Source organism: Haliaeetus albicilla, chromosome 12 (genome assembly GCF_947461875.1).
Source record: "Haliaeetus albicilla chromosome 12, bHalAlb1.1, whole genome shotgun sequence".
In the NCBI taxonomy this organism is placed as follows: Eukaryota; Metazoa; Chordata; class Aves; order Accipitriformes; family Accipitridae; genus Haliaeetus; species Haliaeetus albicilla.
In genome coordinates, this window is record NC_091494.1 from 31,675,029 (window position 1) to 31,696,050 (window position 21,022).

Consider the following 21,022-nt stretch of genomic DNA (forward strand, 5'->3'; position numbering starts at 1 on the left):
CCTCTGAAGAGGGGAGAAAGCAGCCACTTGGTTGCAGGAAATTTGGACCTGTTGTGATCCAAATTGTCCCTGGGGGTTTGGAAGGTGGTAGGGAGGAAAAAAAGGCACGTGCATCCCCTTGAAGCACACTTCCAGCCGAGCAGAGTTATCTTTCCCTGCAGCTCTCGGGGCGAGGGTTGTGACGTTTTGGTGGTGGCAATACTTGGGCTTTGCTCAAAGGGCAGCCCCAGCATGGTTTGTCTCCTTGGCTTGTCCGATCTAGCCGGGAAATGTTTCTTGGGGGTTTGGGTGAAAGCTCACACTTGGTTTTGTTTGAGGCTGTAACGTGGGCTTGCAGGCTTCAACAGACCTTGGGGAGATGAGGGCGGCTCAAGAGCTGTCTTGGGCAGGAGATACCCCTGGACCAACGAATAGGATGCTGGAAAGAGCTTTTCTTTTCACTTTTATGACGCACCATCACTTCTGCAAAAGCACAAATGAGCTAAAGTCGTTTACCAGGGCCGGTTCAGGGTGAGCGGGTGCAGGCTGTCCCAGCACGGGAACTGGGGTGCTCCCACCCGAGCCCTCCTGGCCCTGGGAGGGGGGTCCCCAACCAACCCCAACCAGCCCCACAGCTGCGGCAAATCTGCTTTTTCAAGGGCAAACCAGCCTGGCGAGGCAGCAGGGTAAGCGATGCTACAGCACAGCCTGGCCGTGCCGGGGCAGCCCAAGGCTTTCGACAAGGCCAGGGAGGGAAGAAAGGGTTGAAAAGGTGCAGGGAGGGATAATAAAGACTTTGGGACTGACACCCCAGCAGGAAGCCAATTAGGAGGCTCTTTTCCTCACCGTTACGCCGGCATCGCTGGGCTGAATGTCCTAAAAGGCCCTAATTAGCTTGAACAGAGTTACTTCTCCCGCGGGCTCAATCGGGAAGCTATCATCCGCCCCACGCTTCTCAATGGGGCTTTTTAGCTCCCCGTTTCATTCAGCGATTCAAAGGGGATATTTTCCCTTATTTATTTTTCTTATCTGTTTGTTTTTGTTGGGTTTGTGGGGTTTTTTTCTTTTTATTTTAAATTGGGCTCTTTCCCGCGAGATGGGTTTTGGTACAAATATTTGGAGTGAAACAGGGTGCGGGGAGGGGTGGCTGGGAGATTTGGGCGGGGGCAGCAGGGGCAGGCAAGAACAGAAGCAGAAAAGCTTTTTCTGGGTTTATTTTGGCTGCCTGGTGGAGTGCAGGGGTTGCTTGGCTCCCAGAAAACCAGGGGTAAGAAGAGGGGATTCGCTGGGTTTGAGGCAGTTAAAATTAGCCTGGGGAAGAAGAGGGGGGGATCCCTGCTGAGCCCCACTGAGGATGGAGATTCCTGCATGGCCCAAAAGGAGAGAGGATTATTTTATTAGCAGGTGGTGCTGGTCCAGGTGATGCAGGAGCATCCCTCACTTGCTCTGGTGCCGTGGTTTTGGCTGGATCTTTGGGGCTTTTCCCACTGTCTGTGTGGTTCATCCAAGTGGGATGGGTGGCTGCTGTAAAGGAAACCCGGAGCTTTTTAATCCCCGTTTTCCCCCGACTCTGAGCTCCCTGCACTGCAGTGGGGCCCGATCCTGCACAGATGATGCCGCAGCATTTTGCTGGGTACTGGCACTGTGGTCCCAGCCATTGCTCCAGTGCCCTCCCTGTGTCCCCGGTGCAGCATCGGGGAGGAGATGGGGGCAAGGAGCAGGATCCTCGCCTGAAAGGTGAGATCATCTGCTCACTTTGCCCTTTCTTGGAAAAAAAAAGTAAAAAAAAAAAAAAAAATCCTTCCTTTCGCTGAGACTTCACTTAGTCACCCCCTTTGTCGAGAGGAGCTTTGGCAGGGGCTGGTGGAAAAAAGCAAAATGTGTTTTCAAAAGGCAGCTTGAAAAGAGAGGGAGGGGGGGTTAGAAAAAACCCTGAATCCACATAAAAACCCAAGGCAGAGGGGAAGCGCCATCCCCAGCTTGTCCCCGGCTTGCAGCCCCTTCCACCACCCTGGAAGGTGGAGAAATCCTGTTCCCTGAGCGGGGAAGTGCTGAGCAATCCCTCCCAGTAACTGTGTCCTGAGGGAGCCAGCCAGGGCAATGAGGTGTCCCCCGGCACCGCGGGAAGAGACTGTGCCCGGCCAGGGCACACCTAGGCTGGCCGGGATTAGGGGTCATAAATCTCCGCTATTAAACCGGTAGGAAATTGGCAACTGGAGGCAGGCAAAGCCACCGCCAAATAAATTAAAAAAAAAAAAAAAAAAAGGTAGGGGGAAAATCCCATTTTAACCCTTTGCTCCAGCGAGGAGCCAGCCCTTTCCATTCCCAAACCCTAATGGTGTCAGGGTCACCTTTTGGTGCTGGCTGGAGTAAAATCCACACGGGCTCCACTCTGCTTGTGTGCAAGAAGAGACCCGAGCCTTCAGAAAGCCCCGGCTCAGGCTGGGATGCCTGCATCTGCAACCGCTGTCCCAAGGACCTGTTTTCCATCCGTCCATATTAAAGACCCTCTTGTCTCTCCCAGCAAACTGCTCTGCTCCCACTGCCTCCCCCATGGCCCCGTGGGATCTTTCCCAGAGCCAGGGCAGCGATGCTCCCCACTGCTGGAAACTCCACAGAGCTCCAGCTCCCACAGTCAGGTTAGCACAGAAGATGCATAGGTTTGCCCATGTAGTCCACTCCTAGGTCAGCTTTGGCAAGGGGAAACCTTGAAATCAGGAGATTTATCACAAACCCCAAAAGTAAATAAAAAAAAAACAACTTTTTTTTTTTTTTTCCAGCCTCACTCTTTTCATGGCAATCTCATGATTTCTGGGCCCCTGACTCATGGTCTCTGAATGCTGCGAGGCGCTGCTTTTATTTAAGCCTTTACACGACTGCCCTCAAACATGTTGTTTTGAGGGTTTGGGGTTGGTTTTTGTTTTTATTAACATCACATCATCCACTCCTCTGCTTTCATCTGCAACATCAAGCCTTCAGGTCTTTCTTGTGGCTGGAGGCTCCCAGCCAAGCCTCGAGGAGCCAGGCAGCATCACAGGCCCCAGCGCTGAGTGCCGGAGGTAGCACTGCCCAGCACCCTGCGCCAGGGGATGCAGGAGGGGACCAGGGACCCCCCCATCCCCTCCCGCAGCCTGGGGACCGCTCAGCCACCGTTTCCTTAGAAAGAAGCATTACGTGGCAAGACACTTGAATGCATCACCTGGGCTGGTGTGACGTGTAAGGCACTATCCAGGCGGGATTTGTGGTTCAGCAGCTTCAGTGTCAGGTGGGATGCAGTTAATGGGGCAGCCCCATGCACTCACCAGGACCGAGCATCTTTCCCTCGGCCCCTGAGCCCCCATCCCACAGCTCTCCATGCCCATTTGGTTGACTGAGGGCTCCCTTGGGGCTGACAGGGAGCAGAGCAGGACACAGAATAGCGAACCTGGAGAAAAATCCCCAGTGCTATGGGGGTCCCTGGGGGGTGCAGCCAGCCCCAGATTGCCCGCAGGGCTCGGCTGCCCACCGTTTGCAAAGCACGGGCAGGAGTGGGCACAAGCCAGAGGCAGCCCCAAGGCACTGCCAGGATTGGGACCTGGACTGGACCCCATCCTCACTGGAAACCGGTGTCACCAGCCCTGGCTGGAGTGGCAGCGCCATGAAAGCTGCAGTTCATTTGATCTTGTCCTCCTCCGGTTCACCATCCACGCCTGGGGGACCACAGCCAGGGGAGCATCATCTCTGCTGCTCACTGGAATAACCATCATCCCCTATTACATCCTTTCATCTGGTTGCCCCATAGACACTTTTACGGCTGTTTTTCCAGGGATGCAGTGATGGACAGTCCTGAGCACAGCTCAGCCTCGGTGCACGGGTTCAGTGGATGCATCAGCAAAGTGAGAGTAGTTCACCACAGCACAGACAAAGCCAAGCTTTGCCCTAGGAAACAGCAGGTAAAGGACAACACCAAGGACCAAAACCAGCTTTGGAGTGGTGGGGCACAGCTGAGCCTCCCCCCCCCTCAAAACCATGAAGGAACTGAAACCATCTCTTCCACGAGAAATGAGTGCCTAAATCCCTGGGGATTCACCCAGGGGAGCCAGCTTAGGTGCTTCCAAAAATTCCTCCTGACACCTCTCTGCATCTCTACACGTCTCGTGTCCCTTGGGAGATGCTGGAGACCCCACCCTACCCCCAACAGACCCAGGCAAGTCATCGCTAAACTTGGGCTCTGAAACCAGGCTCAGGGGAGACCGCGTGTCCGGGATGCAAAGTTATGGGCAGAAAACTCGCTGTCAGTGAAGGCAGCTGCAGCTGTGCCAGCCAAGCCTTCACCGAAGTTTTCACTCCTTCCACTTCATTAATAAAAGGGGAAAAAAAAAAAAAAGAGACAGGGGCCTTGACATCAAAAAAATACAGACTGTGTATTTTAGAGCGGAGTTTCCTGTAACCACCTCTCTCCGGTTCCTTTTCATTCATTTTCTCCATTTTGTCAGTGTGGACCCAGGCAGGTCAAAGGTTTAAGCTTTTTTGGAAAGATTTGCTTCCAAAAAATAAAAATTGGCTAATCTTCACATTTTGTTACCTTCACACCAGACTGGGAAATACATGGTCAGAGCTTAGGGTTGTTTTTTTTCTTTTTTTTTTTTTTTTTTTTTAATGAAAGCATCTGGCGTCCATGACATGCTCTGAAAGAAAAAAAAAACAAACCACCATATATTTTGCAACGTGTTAAAAAGCCTTGCTGGGCTGCAGAGCCCCGCTTCCTTCCATAGCTTGAAATCAGTTTGCACATTGTGGTTTTAAAGAGAGGGTGATGCTCCTCCACCACTAATCTGGGGGGTAGAATTGGGTTGTTACAAGGCAAATGGGAGAGTTTTGCCTGGGGTTTTTTTTGAGGTTTCTTCTCCCTCTGTTAATTTATACAAGCAAGATTGGACCTGCTGAGGACTGGCCAGATGGCTGAGACTGGCAGGTGGACAGGCAGGGGGTTAAAGCTCACACAGCATGGAGGGGAAGGAGCGGGGAAGGGAAAAGCACAAAGATTTGGTCAAAAAGCACTTTGTGGTTGGACCGGACCAGCCTGCATGGAGCCACCAGCCCTTGCCTGCTCTCCCGGACAGGGCTGGCTTCACCACCCGGGTTTTTTCCTCTGTATCTGCTGGTGGGGACTCCTCATCCCACAGTCAGCAAACAAACCCAGGAGGGCTGGGTAGTCACTGCCTGGTGGAGATATTTTCCTGGAAGCCGATTTTTAGCGAGGAGGAATGTGTTCAAGCTCCCTGGAGGATCTCTGCTGACTGCTGCTCCTGTCCTCCTCTGCCATCCCTGCAGCATGATGGACTGCTGTCAGGAAGAAGCTCGCTGGCGTGGCAGGACCTGCCTCCAGGCTTGTATGTCATCTTCCTCTCCATGCTGTGGGGCCAAACACTCCCTTTCCCACATGGGTCTCCATCCTTCCCTGTGGTCTGAACCCAAGTGGACAGATGTCACCTGGGAAGGGCACAGCAGCACCCGCTGTAGGGATGGCCAGGAGACACGGATGTGGTCCAGCACGGACGGGGTGCCCAAGGAAGCAGCCGCATGGAGAAGGAGAAGGAGGAAGACAACTGGCAGTGGTCACCATTGCCTGCTCAGGGCCACCTGGGCTGCAGTCCAGGGCTGCCCCACAGGACAAAACCATGGTGGCTCCAAGGGCTTCTGAAATCAGCTGTGAGCAGAGCCTTCCCATTGAGCATGCTGGTGTCCATCACCATCCCAGCTCTGCAGCACCTTTGGGGACAACCTTGTAGAGAGTTCTCTTCCATCCAGCTCATGATCCAAGCTACCTCTTCACTCTGGCCCTACGGGACCGTGGGCTGCTGCTCCTGCACGGATGCTGGTGGATGCAGGGATAATGTAATGTCTGAACCATGTTTCAGGAAAGAGCAAGGGGTGGAGTGGTGGAGGGCTGAGTCCTCACCAGGTTTTCTCAGTCCATACGGCTACAGATGGGCTACACAAAATCAGCCATGGGCTTGTAAAACATCATCATCTTGCTTATCACAGTTATCCTCCCATCTCAGTCTTGCGTTAGGAGCTTGTTATCTTTCAGTTATCTGCCAGGATACCTGGCTTGCCAGGCTGCTGTCTACCAAGATAGATATCCCCCTTGAAGCCTGATGTTGCTATTCAGTATTTACAGAGATGCTCAGCTGAGTCCACCGCACCCAGAAGCCAGGTTGGATGCTGCCACTGACCTCTCCTTATGATCACTGAGCCCTACCCTCAGTCCTTCACCTGTGCTTTTTACCAGCAACGTTTTCTTCTACAGCAAGCAATGAACCATCTTGACTCAGGAACATCTCCTAGAAACATGTGAACAGCGAACCTCCCTATTTCCAAATCCTTCCATAGGTTTGAACCCCTTCAGTGTCCTGCTCCAAGGCTGGGTGCTCACGGAGAGCTGCCTCCTTGCACTGGCCCCAGGCAGACATGCTGGAGACCCTGACAGGTCTTTCCTATCTCCAGATGCCAAGTGCTTGGACATACGGGCCAGTCCCAGTGTTTTGCTCCAGATTCAGGCTCATCTTCTCTTAAAAGCTGGGGTTGCCTTAGGGTCCTGGTGCAGATGCACCAAGTTGCCCATCCAGCGGGAAAGGGAGAGCAGAGGGGCTGGAGGGCTGGCCCATGCAGAAACCCATCCTCTGGATGAAGCATGTGCTGCTCTCTGGACACGTGGGTCAGGAAGAAAGCTCATCCCAGGTCCTACAGTGCAGCCTGGGGTTTTGGCACTGCCGAGAGGGACAGGCACCTCCCTGCCCTGCCCTCTGCAATGCATGCCTTGTGTGCCTGGGCTCAGGCCACCACCTGGGGCTGGAGGCACAAGCTGTCTCCGAGTTTGTCAATTTTCTCTGTGCTTGCTCCACAACCATGTCCTGGGAGATGATGGTCCTCCCCAGGACACAGGTAGGAGAATGAGGCAACCTGCTCTCCACCACTGCTTTGGGTAGCCCCGTGTCATTCCCAGGACTCCTAGCACAAGGAGTGCCATGGTTCCTCATGTACAGCTGCTCCCACCCTCCCCTCCTGGGAGTCCTGCAGCCCCCGTGGTCCTTGGGTAACCATGCCCATGATCACTGGGGACCCAGAGGGCCATCTTGGTGGTAGCAGAGCTGGAGAGCATCTCCTAAGCCTATGGTGGTCTTTTAGTATGTTTGCTGAGACCCTCTGCTGCCAGCACTGGCTACTCTTGCATGTGGTAGATGGCCTGGGGACAGAGGTAGTTTTTGTGCAACCACCACCCTTGGTTGTTGTCCCCCAGCCCGGGCTCAGGAGACAAAATCCCTTTTCCTCACTCAGGCTATTAGGTAAGACTTGAAATTCATTTTCTTCTTGCCAGCTCAAACCGTAACATCTTTTCCTCTCTTGCCTCCTCGTTTTTTTTTTTTTCCAGCTGTCCAGATCCACATCCTGAAAGCGGAAAAAAATGCCGACTGGTGGAAGTTCACGGTCAACATCATCTCCGTCTACAAACAAGGGAGCAACCGGATACGGCGAGGAGACCAGACCCTGTGGATCCACTCCAAGGACATAGCGTGCAAGTGCCCCAAAATCAAGCCCATGAAGAAGTATTTGCTGCTGGGCAACAACGAGGACTCTCCTGACCAGAGTGGCATCATTGCAGACAAAACCAGCCTGGTGATACAGTGGCGGGATACGTGGGCTCGGCGGCTCAGGAAGTTCCAGCAGCGGGAGAAGAAGGGGAAGTGTAAGAAAGCCTAAAGGAGGAGAAGGCAACGGAGCGCGCGAGAGGGAGAGACTGACTGTGCATGCTGCTTTGTGTAGAGCTGGGGCGGGCAGGGACCGGCGATGGGGATGGCGGGAGGAAAGTCACGCTGTTGGGGCGGGCTGGGAGGGATGGGAGGGACAGCAATCATGGCTGTGGGGCTGTCAGGTTTGCACCTCGTATCCTGGGAGAAAACAAAACAAAACACAACAAAAAAAAAAAATCGCACATGTGGATATAAAAGGAGTGTGGGTGCAGGCGTGTGGCACCCGGTGCCCCCCAGCTTCCTTCTGCCCCGTTGGCTGAAGAAATCGGAGACACCAAACTGCCTTCCAGCTGCTAACATCTGCTGCTTCCAAAGCACGGCACGGGAACATCAAACCTGTAAGAAACTAATCAACAACAATGCTGGAAATTAACTCCCCATCCCCCAAAATATGTATTCTCAGCTTAGGTTGAACAAGACAGTTATTGTAGAGGGAACTAAACAGAGACTTATGGCTGAGGACAGATCTGAGGATCGACTAATGGGTTATTTGAAGACTGTTTGGTATCCAATAGCCGTAACAATCACCCGCTGTACGGTACCTAGGAGCGGCTGAGGTGTCCAGCTGTGGTGATGCTCTAATCCCAGGTTAGGCACAGCAAAGAGGCAACCCCATTACTGGGCAACTTCCACGTGGGCATATCTCGGGGAGTGACTCCTTGCTCCGGCCCCCATGCCCTGAGGAGTTCTGCACCCTCCCTGCCAAAGGAGCATGAGCCACGGGATGCCCTGCCCCGCTCCCAGCCACTGATCCACAGTCGAGGAGTTAATAACCAGGATCCCCAAGGAAACATCCAGACTTTGCAAAAAAAAATAAGTTGGCATCCAGTTCCCATAGGTGCCCTGGACAATCTCGCCCATCGTAGTCCCTGGGTCTCCACCGCGGCCACCCCTGAGACCTCCTTCATGGGCTTGGTCCTCTCTGCTGCTGTCAGCAGACTGATGAACTCTCAGATGATAGAAAAGCTGTGCAGATGACATCAAGGTCCTGGCTGGCCACTGGTTTCACTCCCAAACTCAGCCAGCTCTCCCAAACATACACCACCTCTGCCCTCGCCCCCTCTGGTGCTGCAGCTCCCTGGCATCCCAGCATAAGGTGGCCAGCCTGCTTGGGAGACAAAGGAGGTGGGACAGCGAGGGCCAAGGGACTGTCCCCATGGGAAGCAGGGCCAGTGCAGAGCTCTAAGGCTTGGCCAAGTTACAACGAATGCAGGGCAGAGACCTGCCTAAGGGAAGGGGTCTCAGCCAGCGACTGGATGACCAAGGTGTGACCCACATGCAGCTCCCCAAATTACTCTCCTGCTTCTGCTGGGGGTGAAAAACAGCAAATCTAAATTTCCCAATCTCTAATCACTAATGCACTAAGACAGGTAGTGGCTGCCTCATCTCTGTCTCACACCCCACGCCCCAGCCCAAGGGCTGGAGCATCTTTCCCCAGGGCACTCTATGGGCAGGACTGGCTGTGGTAGTGTTTGTCATCCAGACATTGCATCCCCACGCCAGGCTGCTCCCCTGCCACACTGGCCCACGAGGAATAGGGATATCTGAGTTCACCTAATCGATGGAGACAGGCAATAGCCAGGGTGGAAAGGCAGGGAGGGCAGGACGGGTACCTGGAGGAGAAGCAAACATTAGTCGCTACGAAAAGCAAAACCTCCCTGATATTTTTCCTTTTAGGAAACTTGGAAACATCTATTTTACGACATTTTCCAGTGGTTTTGCCTTGTTTTATAGCAATTGACAATATTTATATAATGACATAAACCACCATAAAGCAATGCAGCCATGTAAATAGGTGTAAAGTGGAGGGCTCCCAGGGAAGCACCAGCCAGCGCCGGGCTGCTGGAGACACCACCCAGAGGGAGCAAGCTCTGCTGAGCCTTCCCCTGCAACCGCAAGGCCCCTCCAAAATTAGTTTGGGTATTAGGAGAGAAATCCCACACTGGACATCAAGGAACCCGCCCCTCAAGTCCATGTTTTCTCCCCTTACCCAGAGCAGACTTAGTTTTCCTTACTTCAGAGCTCAAGGAGAGCCAACAGTTTTGCAGTCAAGGGAACCCAAGCCACCAAGTTTTGAAGGATAAAATCTGACCTCAAGTGTCTAAATGGAGGCTTAAAGCCCCAAAGCGGGGGTTGGATGCTGTCCTGCAGCTAGCATCAGAGGATACCAGGGACACCCCACACCAGCTGGGGACAGCTTGTCCTCAGTTAGCTGGGATGCCCTTGAACCACGGGAGCTCTTCAAATGGCCTAAAAGCAACCGGATCCAACCCAAAGCCAGTTCTCCACTTGGAGAGCTGGAAGGCAAGGCCAGGGGATGTGGAGACTTGGGAACTGCCCACCGAGCACACCTGGACACCCAGCGCTCACTCCCATTTTCCAACCCTGGTGAGTGCAGCCATCCTCCCCAGCACAGCCTTGACACCCCCAAACCGACCCAGGGACAAGCCCCAGCCCCTTCCCCTATCCCACAGGTTTGGGAGGCTGCAGAAGAAACACCACCCACTCCGTCCCATGGCCGGACCCCTCCAGGCACCGACACAACCCGGGAAATCAGAAGGAAACAGAGTTTGCACAAGATGAAACAACTCAGAGCCCGCCACAGCCAGAGTGACCCGCAGAAGTGAAGTGCCCCACCCTTGTCCCACCAGGACCCCATACCTTGAACCCTGCTGGAGTTCTGCGCTTTCCAACGACACTAGAGAAGCCCCTTCACTCCATCCATGGTCCCCCAGTGCCCCTCGTGTGCTCCCAGTAACCTTGACCTGCAGGAGCTGCTGGTGTAGCTGGTACACAGCCCTCCTCCTCTGGAGAAGGCAGAGCAGCCCCAGTTTTGGGGTGTCTGGGGGTGCAACTCTTCCCTGCTCCAGGACATCTCCTGGGGGGACACCTCTGTCCGGTCACCCAAAGAGGGACAAGATGTCACCCCTAATCATCAACCTCCACGGCCAGGGGTGCAGCTCTGTTGGGGTACCAACCGCATCACGACCAGCGAGGAACACAGGCGCCCACCCATCGCCCTGGGGACAGGACCAAGGTCCTCGGTAGGGTGGAGGGGGGGGCTGGGCAAGGGGCTGCGGTGTCTTCAGCGTGGCTTCGGAGAGCAGCTGAAATGCCAAAACAATCATCACTCGACGGTAGCACCTGACAAAAGTCGTTTCGTCTCGTTTCTGTTCATTTCGTCGTGTCTGTGCCCTCTCCCCGCACACCCGCCTCCTCTCCCCTCACAAAACCTGTGTTCGTTTTGGGGTTGTTTTGTTTTTTTTTTTTTTATTATTTCTGTTAATATCTTGAACTGTAAATGTTGTTTAGTTATGACCATTGCATACTGCTATGGCGATGTTTCTTTACAATGCATACTAATATATTATGGTTATTATATATGAATATATTTAATGACACGTGAAAAAGTTGTGGATTTTCTTATTGTTTTTCCAAGTCGTTTCTTTTTTTTTCTTTTCTTTTTTTTTTTTTCCTCTTTGTTTGTTTCATTAGATTGGCTGTAATTGAACCCGAAGGAGCTTGTAACTGTTCAGCACCCACTCGGTAGAACTAAAGTCAGAAACCAGTTGAATAAACTCTTGTAAACTGTAAAAATCTCCAAGGATCTCTGCTTCCTCCCACCCCGCCAGCCAGCAAGCCCGAGAGATGGGGACCTGGGCAGGGAAGTGACGGTGTCCCCTCTGCTTCCCTAGGTCTCTGCCAACATCCCCTTGGCAGGGTCCGAGGTGGTGCACAGCTATTTGACTGTCAGTCCCAGCCGCATGTCCCACCAGCATCCTCCCAGCAGCGCTCCCCACCAGCGGCCACATGCCCTTGGGGACAGTGGGGTCTCTGCGGGCTCACGGTGGGTGGGATGGGGGGTCCCCACCGGCACCTCTGGGCTCTCTGCGATTGCTGTGAGTGCTGGACCCGGGTACGTCCTGCTGGGCTCCCCATCCTTCCTCTGCTGCTGGAGGGGACTGTGCCCTGCAGTGGGACAGAGCCAGGGCACGCCGAAACCTGTGAGACCCGGCACAGAGGAGGTGGACAGGCATGGGGACAGGGGACAGCCAGAGCCTGAGGACAGGGAGCTGCCAAGCCTGCTCCGGACCCATTTTCTACCCCCATGCACAGGCTGCTTGCCAGCGCCATCCCTTTCTGCCCATCCCAGGGGGTCCGGGCTCCACCGCCCATCTCCCACGGGGCATCAGTGGTGCCAGACGCTACTGAGGCAGCTGGCACTCGAGACCAGGCAAGGGCTGGTGGTACGACAAGCTAGAAAGCTGGAGGTAGGGGGAACTTAGGCAGCAAAACACTTCCAGAGGTTAAAATACAGGCAAAAGGTCCTGCAAACTGCCGCGGGGTCAGCCTGCCTGACCCACACCCTTAGCGTCGCTGGTAATTTATGAATTGGAAAACATCTCGGAGGTCAGAAATCTCAGATCTTTATTGCGGAGACAAATGGGTCACAGGTGCCACCACCTCTGCTCCAGGGCTGTCACCTACAGCCCTGCAGAGAAGCAAATGGGTTTCCCAGATCACTCTGGCTCCGTGTCCTCCTGGCTGGTGGCCTATTGTCCAAAGAAGACACAGGGGCTCTGAAAAGAGGGGGAAGAGCCTATTCCCACTGAAGGCCGGAGCTGGAGCGGTTGTTCTCAGCCTGGTCCCACCAGGCAGCGCGGGAGAGCGGCCGTCCACTGCGCTGAGCTCAGCACTGAGCTCACACCCAACCTCCAGAAATAAGGGTGTGTGAAAACGCCCAGCAGCCTTTCAAGATCATTTTTATCCTCACATAGGAGCTAGGGACTTCTTATCAAGGGCACCTGGACATGCAAGTGCCTCTAACATGTACCAGACCTTCCCCCAGCACTTGTATTTTTGATGAAATAACAACTGGAAGCAGCTAAACTCCCAAGCACGTCCTCCAAGAGAGAAATGAAGGCGATGCAAGGGAAGGTGAAGCCTGGGATGTGTCTCCAGGCACATTCCAGGGCAACAGGGAAGACCTTTGCTTGGAGAAGCCATCGCAGGTACATGACTCCAGCAAGCCCATGGCACAGATTCAGTGGGCAGCTTGAGTATCCTTTGCCCCACGCCTGGAAATCAGAGCAACCAGCAGCACGGTGAAACCGCACCAGACCCTGGCAAGCTGGGCTCTCCAACCCCGCCTGCTCAGAGCCAAAAACCAGTGGCTCTGATATTTTAACCTTCCTTTTTCTTTGGTGGGGCAGGGAGACAGAAAAGCTTTCCACAACAGAGCAGAAGGCTGCCAAGTCCACTTTTTAATAAAACTCCTCACCCACATGACACATTAAATGTTACCTAAAGGGCAAGTCTGAGAACCCCTTTGTTAGACATTTCAGCAGAGCAAAGCCTCACGTTTCTACCTTTCCCGGGTGCTAACAGAAAAAATGTGTTTGAGGACCCAACAGATCAGAAAACTTCTTTTTAAAGCCTCTATCAGAACAAAGTCACTGTCACATTGATCAGGATGAATTACGCATCCATCCTGCGTGTCCTGGGAATTCAAACAAAACCTTAATTCCCTCCATAAACGACAGATTTAATTAGAAACCCAAGTCTGTAGTCTCCTCTTAATAAACCACGTTATTCTCCTGCTGTCACCAAAGATCCGTGGGGCTGCACTGGAGCCGTGCGTGAAATCCCTCTGCAGGGCTTGGGCACAGACTGCTGATGAGAAACAACTCCAGGAGAGTTTCCAGTGTTGGTCCCTCCACAGAACTGCAGGAATCCACAAGTTTTAAACACGTCTCCAAAGCTGCCCCTTATTTGTTTCCAGCTGGAGCAGCTTTGCTTAAAACTCCATTTCTAATCTGAGATCAAGCAATAAACTAATAAAAAACCTGTTGTGTCCTCTTGAAAACCACGAGAACGTACAACTATCTTTTTTTTTTTTTTTCACTCCCCTCCTTTGAAGGCTGTAAGATGAAGCATCTCTCCAAGGAAAAGCAAGCAAACAGGCACAACCTGGACTGAACATTTAAAGGCTTTGAGGATTTTCTCCAGCAAAGCACATGGAGATGTGCGGAAGACTCTGGTCCACCCCAGCCATCGGCATCGTTTTGTGTCCTTTGCCAGCAGAACATGGTATCTAGTCAGCCACCACAAAGCACAAGCCTGGATTTTCCACCTTTGGTAAACACCAGACGAGGATGCCGAAGCCAGCAAAGCACAGTCTGCCTTGCCCCAAGATTTTGAATCCCTCCGGAGGAGCTGGTCTGTCCTCCAGCTCCGACCTTCGGTGCCAAGCATCAGAAGATAGGTTGGGCACTGGCACAGAGCCCCATTTGAAGCTCAGTGCCCTGCACCACAAGGCACAGCTGTATGTACCGGGCTTTTTCTCCACCAGGAGCACACAGACAGGGCAATGGTGCTTTTCAGCTCCAGGGAACGGTTCCTATCATCATCAGTGATAGGTATGTATTTGGTGGGGTACTCAACAGCTCCCTGCCTCTGTTTCCTGCAAAATCCCATTTTCTCTGTCATGGCCAGCTCTGTTGTTCCCACTTAAGGTCCTGGAGTAACTGAGTCAAAGCCTCAGCCCCAGCCAACACCTGCCTGCTGCAAGGAGAAGAGCAATTTTGCACTCCGATCTGCAGATTGCCAAGCACTTAACGAAGGGACCAGTGCCCAAGTCCCAACAGGTAGTTGGGAAACAGCCCAGAAGAGCAAAATGGCTTTGTGTCACTCAAGAGGGGACGCAGCACCGGGACACCCTGGTTTCCCACCTCCCAGACCAGCGCTAGACCTGCTAGACATGCCACCACCCCAGCTGTGCGGGTGGAGAGCAGGGAGAGGGAAACGAGTGCCAAGAACCCGTTAAGAGCTGTGAAAGGAGATACTCCACCACCATAGGTGAGGACTAGCCCAGGGCTGGCAAGTGTTACGGATCTGCCAGGAAATGTACGTCATGATACACAGGAAGTCTGACAGGAATTGCTTTTTTCCTTCTCCAAATCAGCTCTCAGGAAATGGAAGAGTTGGAGAATCATTCAAGTGGAACACGAGACGGTAGGAAACAATAAAAAACTGAGGCAGATAAGTTGTATATAAATGGATCGGCTTTTATTCAATATTTATTGCTTGCTCTGTCCATTCTGAAATCAAACTGGTATGTATAACAAAATAATTATTTTTTGGCCAGTTGTGTCAAGCGAACGTTGAAACAAACATTCAATACTTCTTTTTCATTAGTTTTTAAATAGGTAATCCTTCCTCTCAGTTTTAACAGTGTGTGAAAAGTTATAAAAGAAAGAGGCAGACCTCGATCGCCGAGATTAGTACGTTAATGCCAGCGCATCACCTGCGTTCAGCCTGGCAGAGCACGGCCGAGCATGTGGAGAGCGCACCTTTCTCATGAGCACGTGTTGGACAAGGTTTTCCACTCTTACGCACCTGGTTCGAGACCTGCTGCTGTTTACATTTCTATCCGTGGAGATCAACAGCGATAACTCTCCCTGACAGGCCAAGGACTGACTCACTCGCCAGAGTTTCTGTGCAGCTCATGGGGGTCCTGCGTCTCTCCGCAGGGCTCCGCGTGCTCTCGCTTCCCATCCTACGAGCATCCAGATGCAGTCATTCCCCAAAACATATATTCCTCAAAAAATGCAAGCATTTTCATTCCAAAGAAAGGTATCAGAAAGCAGAGGAGTGCTACCGCTGTACTTGAAAACCACACCTTTATTTTAGTATTTTAAAGCCCTCGGGACAACTGACCGCTCAGCAGAAGCGGCAGCGGGCTGGGCAGGCAGCACCCCGACACCAGCGTGTGCTCAGACACAGATGCGCTGAGAAGTGAATCTATTGTACAGCCAGCTGCAGCCTCCCAAACGCCAAATGAAGGTGGGAAGAGAGTCCTTTTCAAGTTCAAACCCTCCACGCAGCACTCTTCAGCTGTGCACTGAAGGAAGAACGGATGTCTGTCGGACACAGCTTCATTCTCATACTGTTGAGTTTATTTAAAACACAGAAGGTTTTTGCACAAAGTCGGTCTCTTCTCTGGAGTCCTCCGTGCTCAGCTGTCGAGCAGCAGCTCCGACGGGCCCCATATCCGCATTACTGTGTCGGCCAGACAGCAACCACAGCAATCGCAATCAGCAGCAACACAATCACCACCAGCATTCCTGCAAAAGATGAAACGACGTTAAGGTTGCTGCCTTCATCTTTTACAATTGGTCTTTTGCAATTAAATTCTTCCTCTGAGTCCTGCTCCTCCTCCCAGCTGAGACAGATTTTCCCCCATGCTTACCCCGTACAAGCCCCTCACCAGATCCCTGCATGCTGATGACCTGAACAGCAACATGGACACAAAGCCCACGTTGGCAGAGCAGCTCTTTCTCTTTCTGACCCTTCAAATTAATTTTTTTTTAACTGTGCCTGCAGGGTATCTTCCTACTTAAACATCTGCCCTGCAAAGATTAAGGGATATGTTTATCTCATGGCAAGGCCAGTTAAGCTTTTCTAGAATCCCCCTGTACCATCCCATTGGGGCAAAGGATTATTCAGAAGGAAATCCAAATTGCATCAGGAAATTGTTTCCAACTTAAAGTACTCCTGCTTTCAGACAAAAAACTATTTGCAGAGCAAAAGCAGGGCTTTCAGGTATGTTCCTGACTTGGGAAAATGAAGATCAACCAGCATTAAAGAGAGTGTAACAGTGCTCTGCCCAACCGTGCAGCACACGGGCTCCGTGTGCTCCATCCTGCCCAAAACCATACCGGTTGCTACCAGTTGCAGAAGTTAATGACTAATATGATCTTACAAAACTTCACGACTACTTTTTAGTTTGGGCACACCATGCTGCTCTGAAGAAGGACAGCGTTAAAAAAGTGTAAGTTATGGATCGTTTTGAAGAATGATCCAGAAAACCAGCAAAGCAGATTTTTTCTCTCTTGACTAAACAACAGCAATAAGGTGACACAGCTGTCAGATGCCTGCTAGAGGAAACTAATTCTCCTCAGTTCCCCCTTTCTTAGAGGGAACTCTCCCCTTTCTCTCCCCTTTCTTAGAGAGGAAGAAATGCTTTACTGAAAATGGACTGGATCCCTGCAGTCCACCCCATCATCTCCCTCAGCAGCCCCAACACGTGAACTCCTCACACAGCCGGCTGGACTACTGCCCGCTTCAGGCACTGGCATCACACACACAGGCATCCCCTGAGGTTAAACGATCTTTTAATTAGGAGGCTTTTGTTTTGGTTTAGTATCTGCTCCACGCTATCCCCCTGTCAGAGCTGTGGGAATATGTTAGGGCTCCAAAAGCGGAAAAAATGTCCCTTCATTTGGTCTGCTCACAGATGACTATTACTCAACCACTTACAATATTTACAAGTCCAGCTCATGGCAATTAAAAAAGGATGTATTAAAATAAACTCCTCTTTCCAAGCTGGAAAAGGATATTAGACATTGCTTTTTGTAAATAGTGTCATGTTTTCTGTGCAGAAACTGTTTTTCTGCCAGGGGTCCAGGATTTTTTTCCAGGGAAATAAGAGTTGCCACCAGCAGTATTTTTTTCTTTTATGCTCAGTTAAAACCATTTGTTATCTGAAGTGAGCTTGAGCAGCGCTTCACTGCACTGGCTCAAGCAGCTCTTAGATATTGAGCCTTTCTTTTCCTTGTAGGAACAGCTGACTGCAAACAGAGACGGCAGCAGCTCCGTACCCTCCACCCGGGATGCCCAAGGACTGCGGCAGGACTCGGCACTGCGGTGGGGTGTGGGGACAAGCTCTTTGGCTAGGCAGGGACAAGTCCTTTAAGCTGAGTGGTGTATAGTTACTGCATGCTTTGGGGTAGGATGATTTGGGGGGGGGGGGTTTAGAGCTTCAGGCTAAACCTGGATGAAACTGCTTATTAATCACATTAAGCAGAATAAACTAGTAAAAATGCATCTGTCTGTTCCTGCCGCTCTCTTTGCACACCTAGCAAGGGCTTGAGTTTGGCTCTGACACCAGAAGCCGCCAGGACTGTGCTTCACAACGCTGCCTTTTCAGCTAACGACCACCGTGCTTGCACCCAGCCCTGGCAGGCGCAGGGCAGCCAGGGTCCGTGCCAGGGCACCCACGAAACCAGGTTTGTCCCAGAGGATGCTCCCACCGCTGGGCTCCTGCAGAACCTAGCCGAGCTCCAGATCCTCATCCCAGGTCAGTGTCTATCAACCACATTTGACGCAGCTGGATCTCGGACCATACACGAGCTACTTGCTCTGACCCACTGGAATGGGTGAGAGAGGGGTATTGTTCAGTTTTCAACCTCAGCCAACCACCCCACGTCATCCAGCAACACAAACTGTTAGATTAATCCATTGGGAACACGATCTATACTTTTACCATCTTTCTAGTCTTGCGCTTTTTACATCTTAATATACATTTTGTAGTCTTCAACAGAGCCAGAAGAAAATAATTTGCTTAAACTGGGAAGAAATAAGATCTGATAAAGCTGCCGCATTCAGATTCTCTGTTATGTTTCGCACTGGAGGGAGAAGTTTTAGAGGGTGCAAATCCTTAGCACAGTTTCAGTGTAACAGAGTTTATGGACTTCAGCAATTAAGAGACAACAGAGATCACTTGCTTGGAAAATACTCTATAGGTGTGAATTAGTAATGATACAAAGTGGAGTTAATGGGGCGTAATTATTCTTTGACAACTCCCAAGAAAAACTGCACATAAACCTAGAATTATGACACAGCAGGAAGAGGGGAAGGTGGGGGACTAATAAAGTATTGCTAACGGGCAATAGCAGAATGAATAGGAAACTTTAGAGGACTTTCAGGGCAACAAGAGTGGGACAGCAAAATGAAATAAACTTCATTTTATCCCTGGAAAGAGACTGGTATTAAAAACCTGGAGCCACTTTTCTGTTTCCAAAAGCAGTGGTCAAGTACTTACTCCCCATGTGAGAGACAGAGAAGCAGAGATGGCACGTGTCGGTGCAATATAAATCAGCAATCCGCTAGTATTAAAGGCTTATCTGATCCGTGCGATATGCGCAAAAAGAACAGGATGACATAAATTGGCAATAGCACACAAATTTCAAAGTACCTCTTGCATGATAGAGACCAGATGTTACGCACATTTCCCCCCCGCCCATACTACAGAATAGCAGATTAGAAGGATCTGAAGCTTTTAAACCTGGGTGTTTCACAGAGTACAACATGCTTTCCTAACAAAAACTATGGATAGGATCTGACAGTAATTATGCACTCTAGATTCCCTGCCTGCTTTGCCTTTTTTTGCTCAAGTCCTATGAAGTATAAATATTCCCCTCGACAAGAACTCCTCAAAGAGAAGTTCAGGAATCAAAGCCACTAACAAAGTAAACAGGATTCAGAGAAGAAAAAATAAAAGATTCCTGCACAAAAGAAAACAGTGACAGGAATACAAATTTGAAATGCATTTCTCAGGGAAAGGTAGGAAGTGAAAGCAGAAGTCTATGTGCAATTACCAACCAATTAATTAAGGCAGGTTGGAGAAAGTGCAATGCTCTTGAAACTCCATCTGCTAAAGAGTCTGAGATGGTGCTGCTGTTCCAGCTCGGAGGAGCAGTGCAGAAATGCAGAGGGCACGTTCTCAGCTTACGCCGAGTTTCAGGGCATGGTGTGCCGGCAGGACACGGGGTCTCCCTGCCATTCCCAGAAACGCTGGCACTCACCCTGCTTTGCCGGGTTTTAATCTTACGGCTGAGATCAGCCATGCCTCTGCTTGTCACCCCGATCCTGACCCCCCCCATCCCTGGGCAGCAGGGGGGTTCAAAACGCCAAACCTAGCAAAGCCTTCTCCAAAAAAAAAAGTTCAAGATCAAATTTTCATATATAAGATGGAAAGAAAAGGTTACAACATACATAACTTACTCTAGATTAAGATCGCTCTTCAGTCTGTCTTACCCGCTCTCTGTCCAGCCGTGAGACCGGAGGACCTGGGGTTCACACCATACCCCAACTTCCTGGGGTCACCTGGGGCAGCCCTTCTCCAAGCCCCAAATCTATTCCCTCTCCCCAGGATTTATCAGCTTTGAGGGTCACGGGTTTGGGGTTCATCACAGACACCCTTCCTACCGTAGCTGACTTACTCCTATACAAACAACTTCCCAGCTGGGGTTCACATGGAAATGCAAATAATTCCTTCAGGTCTGAATCTCCCTGAAGTGGTTTGGGCATCTAGAAGATGATCCTCCACCCCCAGTTTGCACCTCAGGTTAATGATCTGTGTAAATACAGGTGACGGCTGAGGACTCTTATTGCCTTGCGCCTCTTCAGCCAGATAGTAACTACCCTTGCCTGGTTGGGACTGTGTAACTCAAGGGTGTAAGTTCTCATTAGAAATAAGGTCCCACTTAAAGCCCACTCTCTGGTGCACTGCCAGCTGTCCTCAGCGATGACAAACACCAGTCACACAGCTGACAAGTCCAATAAATCATTTCATTTCCCTCTCTTCATCCCAACCTCTGCTGTTTTCCCATCGCAGAGACCCCAGACGTGGCTTGGAGCCGCACCACGCTGAGCACCGTGCAAACCCGGGATACAGCACATCCCTGCCCTCAAGAGCATCCCTCTCCTCTCCGTACAGAGCCCACGCTACAGGCGCTGCATGCGTGTTACAGCCTACACTGCACTGCCGAAATCCTGGATGTGCTGCAGAGCTGCGAGAGGACAGAGAATAATTAACATTTCTGGTTTGTAACTTCACGCAAGTGCAGGGCGCCGTGTACTAAATAAGCTTATTTGCCTCAAATATCTGTTATGAATCACAAATAACGCTGATGAATTGGTTTCCTCGGAGAAGAGCGGATACCTACCGTCAGCCAGCAGCCGGCTTTTGTGTTTGTGATTAATCATCAAGACTTTCCAATTCCTTCTGCTGACTGTTCAGATGGAGACAGCTGAGACTCAATGATCTGCTGTTTTCTTTAAAGCATTTTAAATTCCTAATGCTAACGACGGCTGGAGCCCGGCAGAAATTTCTGCTCACGAGCCCCGCCACCGATGGAGAGACGAGCCCTCGCAGCACCCATACAAAGCGGCCAATTGTTGCTTGTCAACTGGGTGCTTATGCCAGCTTTCTGACAAGGCAATATTTACTGTGAAATATCCACTTATTGTGCTGAATATAACTCCTGGGAATCTGAGTGTGTTTAGGATCTGGCAGGGGTTCAAGTGCCTTTGAACAGGCAGCCAGGAACTTGGTCATAAATACATCGTGTTTTGACAAGTCCCTCTTGAATAAGTGTCAAAAGATTTCTGGTCTGCTTCTATCA

General features: G+C 51.3%; 2 protein-coding genes across 4 annotated transcripts in view; one reads left to right on the plus strand and one right to left on the minus strand.

Moving 5' to 3' along the window:
• The window catches only part of NTN1 (netrin 1), a 108,312-nt gene extending 96,943 nt beyond the window's left edge, over nucleotides 1-11,369 (plus strand). The window contains exon 6 of the mRNA XM_069798887.1: nucleotides 7,394-11,369. Coding sequence (XP_069654988.1) covers nucleotides 7,394-7,722 — 329 coding nt within the window. The 3' untranslated portion in view covers nucleotides 7,723-11,369. The remainder of the gene's footprint in view (nucleotides 1-7,393) is intronic.
• A 3,449-nt stretch (nucleotides 11,370-14,818) lies between these two features.
• The window catches only part of STX8 (syntaxin 8), a 112,599-nt gene continuing 106,395 nt past the window's right edge, over nucleotides 14,819-21,022 (minus strand). For all 3 annotated transcript variants that reach the window (XR_011327181.1, XM_069798889.1, XM_069798888.1), the window contains one exon: nucleotides 14,819-15,898. Coding sequence is in view for 2 of the 3 variants with exons in the window: in XM_069798889.1 (XP_069654990.1) it covers nucleotides 15,831-15,898 (68 nt within the window). In the remaining variant the exon portion in view is untranslated. The remainder of the gene's footprint in view (nucleotides 15,899-21,022) is intronic.